We start from the raw sequence: 3,682 nt of genomic DNA on the forward strand, positions 1-3,682 counted from the left end.
ATCGCGTGACTGCAGGGTGAAGTCAGCGACCCCGACTTCAGAGGATCTGGTTCCGCGGCCAGAGCCAGCGGCTAGGAGAGCCGCGTGCAAGCGCCAACACTGGAACATCGTTCGATCACGAGTTGACAGCTGATATCTTGTGACTGCAGAGTAAAGTCAAAAACCCGACTGCAGAGGATCTCATTCCCCCCATCTTCCTGACCTACCAACAGAGACGCTCCATGCAACTGAAAGTAGAGATTCGAGAAGACGAGAGAGAGAGAGAAGATACAGCAACACCACACTAGCAAGGATGGTCATCCAGGTAGCAGCAGCTGAGACATCCAGTCACGGAATCAGACAATGCACCACTAGGTTGTTGTTACATCAGTTACGCCACGCCACGCCACGCCACGCCACGCCATGGGCACGACCGACCAGCCAACCAACAAAGCGCAAACCAAATCATCAATCAATGTTAAATTAGAGACAAGACAACCATCGTTGCTGTCGCACCCACACACCACCACCATCAGAGGGGGGATTAACAACGATCACGAGAATACCCTGGCGCGAAGTCGCGTGAAACAGGAAAGCAAACCGGCGGTTCCAATCGATCAGTCCTTGGGGGAAGAAAAGAAAAGAAACTCCTAATAAAAGATCACTCCTAGGAACGGCGACGGCGACGAGGAGGAAATGAATGAGGTAGGGGCTGCTATGTCCATCAGAGGTTGTTGTTGTAGCTTCTGCAGCAGCTGCTGCTGTTAGACCAGCGCGATGCTGCTCTCGCCGCCGGGCGGCTTGCGGATCCCTCCCAAGTAGTCCCGGGAGGGAGCCTTCCCGTCCGCGAAGATGTCACTGCCGGTCATCTCCTTCAGCTTCGCCGTGCTCAGATGCTTCTCCGCCGTCCCGGGGGCGTCGTCGTCTTTGAAAATGCCGTTGCCGGTCAGGTCGCTGAACTTCTTCGTGGGGATCTTCTTCGCCGTCTTCACCACGCTGTCTTCGTCGGCTTCACCAAACTTGAAGTTGCTTACCTGTTGTGCGAACAACAACAAACAGTAAGCCACACTACTTTTGTGTAGCTGAGTTATGAACGAAAAGAGTTGAGAGATCAGGACATATGCGTTTTTGCCCGGTGTCTGCGAGGTTGAGCCGTTCTCCGAGTTGCGTGGCTGCGGATCTTCTGGAGGAGCGAAGATGTCGTGGCCGCTGAGCTCCTTGGATTTCAAGTCAGATATCTGCTTCTTCATTTTGCTGTCATCCTCGCTCAGAAGGGTGCCACTTAGCTCACGCTGCTTCGCCACCTCAGCTATGGAAGTCGGCTTCTTTGGAGAAATGCTTTCTTCCTCAGCAAATGAGATGTGACTTATAGTACTAATTGCCTGTATAGACAAAAACATAGCAGGATTAAGTCTATCTGTGCAAGTGTGTTCCAGCTATAAATACAGTTAAACTTATATCAAATCAATAGATACTCATCCTTTCACTTTGGAGGCAACACCAAGATTGTTATGGAATAGACACTTGCTGAAGTATGCATGCTGCACTTACCCAAAAAAAAATGCATGCTGCGGATAGTGTATTATTAAATTCTAAATTTAGAATGGCTGAGCAGTCAGTGGAAAAATTCAGTTCCAATAGCTAGTTATGCAGGAAAAATTATGAAACTTAGTCAAGGAATGTTGTCTATTAACACTTCAGGGAACAAAAGTTGGCAAAAGTAGATGAGTAAGTAAGTCTTATTTGTCTATCAATTAAAGTTCTGAATATTTCCTTCAGATCAACTTACCAATCAAAATGTTCAGTTCTATCACAAGCAAAGACTCACCAACCAGTGTGTATACAAGCTAATAATGCTTGCCCAAACCGGCAAACCCTTCACGCAAGATCCATCCCAACAACCTCTGACTCTTAGGAGAGGTATAACATTTAACAAGTTTCATCATAACAACAAGAAGATTATATCAATAGCATTCTAAGTGCTTGGCAAAGCAAGAATGTAAATCAAGTTCTTCACCACAAAATATCAACACAATGATCTAAAAACAAAAACGTACGATAAACACTGCAGCATTGCCAGGAGAGTGTAGCCAACGAAATTACGCATTCACACCAAAATAAAAGGAAATAAGCCTACAAAGTCTTTTCAAAAAGCATAAAGCAATACCTGGTAGTTCTTTGGAGCCGTTCGGATGGGAGTTGCAGAGGCATTGGCAGATTCATCCTCTTCAACCTCACCTCCAGCTGCAAATATGCCACTTCCTGTCATCTCCTTCCACTTGGGAGCAGAGCATGGTTTCCTGACGGAGGAAAAAAACAGTTTGGTGAATCACAGCTAGAATAATCTGAAATCTGAATAATCCATATAACTATGACGATTTGCAAAAGTTGCTGAAACCTACGCAAATCAGGAGCCTTGTGAAGTTGTGATCAACAGAAATTTATCAGTAGTGCTGAAAGCAAGATTACATATTTAAACAGCCCAGGTGACCTCCAAGGAAATTCTTTGTGTGTGTTAATGTGTTTTATAGAACTCATCTTCAACAAACCTTAAGGCTAGCATTTTGAAATCTATGATCAGATTTCAAGATTCCAGCATAGTTGGTGAGATGTCAATTACATGAACATCTGAACCATGTCAAAGTGCAATATACTGCTAGCAATTCCTTTTCTCAAGCCCATAGAGCAGAACTGAAGACAGAACTCATAAATAGAAACAGAGTTGAAAATCGGCGCGCATATCTCGCGAAACGAGCTATTAGACCTCAAATCCAGCGGATTTCTCTACTCGCCTCTTTACAGATTAATGACTGAAACCTTAAAATTTGAATCTTTCCGCAAGTTGGGGCCGTAAATCTCGGGAGATCTAATCGCCAAGGCGAAAAACTTGTCATCAGATAGCTGAACAAGAACAGAGCACCAAAAGAATCTCGCACGACAAACGCTCGGAAGCTCACCTCTTGTTGAGGCTCTCGGCCTCCTCCTCCGTGACCTGCCCGCCGAACACCACTTTTCTGACCGCCTCCGACGGCTGCACCGAACAGGGAACAGAAAAAAAAAAGTTCAGACACACTGTTCCTTCAACAATGACGACGGAGGCTGGTAGCCCCCGCGGCGCCCCGTGGGATACCGGAGGACCGCTCACCTGGTGCGGCCGGCGGTTGGGCGGCGGCGTGGCCCCGGCGAGCGGCTCCTGCGGCGCCCCCTCCGGCCAGATCAGCAGGTCCGCCGTCGACGTGTGGGACTTCCTCACGGGCGCCGGCCTCTCCATCCCGCCCTCTCTCCTCTCCCTTCGCACGGCCTTCTCTCCCTCGCCCTCCTAGCTCGCTGGCCTGGGAGTGCAGCTGCGTTTCTCTCTCTAGCTCGCCGGGGCTTTCTCTCTCTAAAAAGGCGAGGGCGAGGTGGGAGAGAGTGGAGTATGGAGTCGAATGGAAGGAAGGTGAGGGGTCGCTGTGTGGGTGTTCACGGCCCCCACCCTTTTTTAAAGACCCCACCCGCGCCCACCGGCTACACCCCCACCCACCCTCCCCGCAGCCGATGACAGGCGGGCCCGCGCGTCGGCGGGGCGCCCTCCGCGAGTCGCTGCCCGGCGGGGCCCGCGGGTCGGAAGAGGGGTTGACCGTGCGACGGGACGGGGCCGGCCGCGGCGGCCGTAACGATCGCGTCGCGACGCCGTGCGCCGCTGCGCGTCCTGCGGCCTGCG

At 50.2% G+C, this 3,682-nt stretch overlaps 1 protein-coding gene across 2 annotated transcripts; it reads right to left on the reverse strand.

Annotated features, from left to right (window-relative positions):
• Positions 1–429: 429 nt before the first annotated feature.
• On the reverse strand, positions 430–3,444 carry LOC120694544. 2 transcript variants are annotated; one of them, XM_039977695.1, is made up of 5 exons: positions 3,125–3,444; positions 2,937–3,010; positions 2,147–2,279; positions 1,098–1,361; positions 430–1,013 (listed from the first exon to the last, which is right to left on the reverse strand). In XM_039977695.1, exons 1-5 carry the CDS (start codon positions 3,248–3,250, stop codon positions 744–746), a joined length of 867 nt encoding a protein of 288 aa, XP_039833629.1. In that variant the 5' UTR covers positions 3,251–3,444; the 3' UTR covers positions 430–743. The 2 variants fall into 2 exon arrangements, with proteins under 2 accessions (XP_039833629.1, XP_039833628.1); XM_039977694.1 differs by having other exon boundaries at positions 2,937–3,431.
• Positions 3,445–3,682: the final 238 nt, after the last annotated feature.

This window comes from Panicum virgatum, chromosome 2K, assembly GCF_016808335.1.
Source record: "Panicum virgatum strain AP13 chromosome 2K, P.virgatum_v5, whole genome shotgun sequence".
Lineage (NCBI taxonomy): Eukaryota > Viridiplantae > Streptophyta > Magnoliopsida > Poales > Poaceae > Panicum > Panicum virgatum.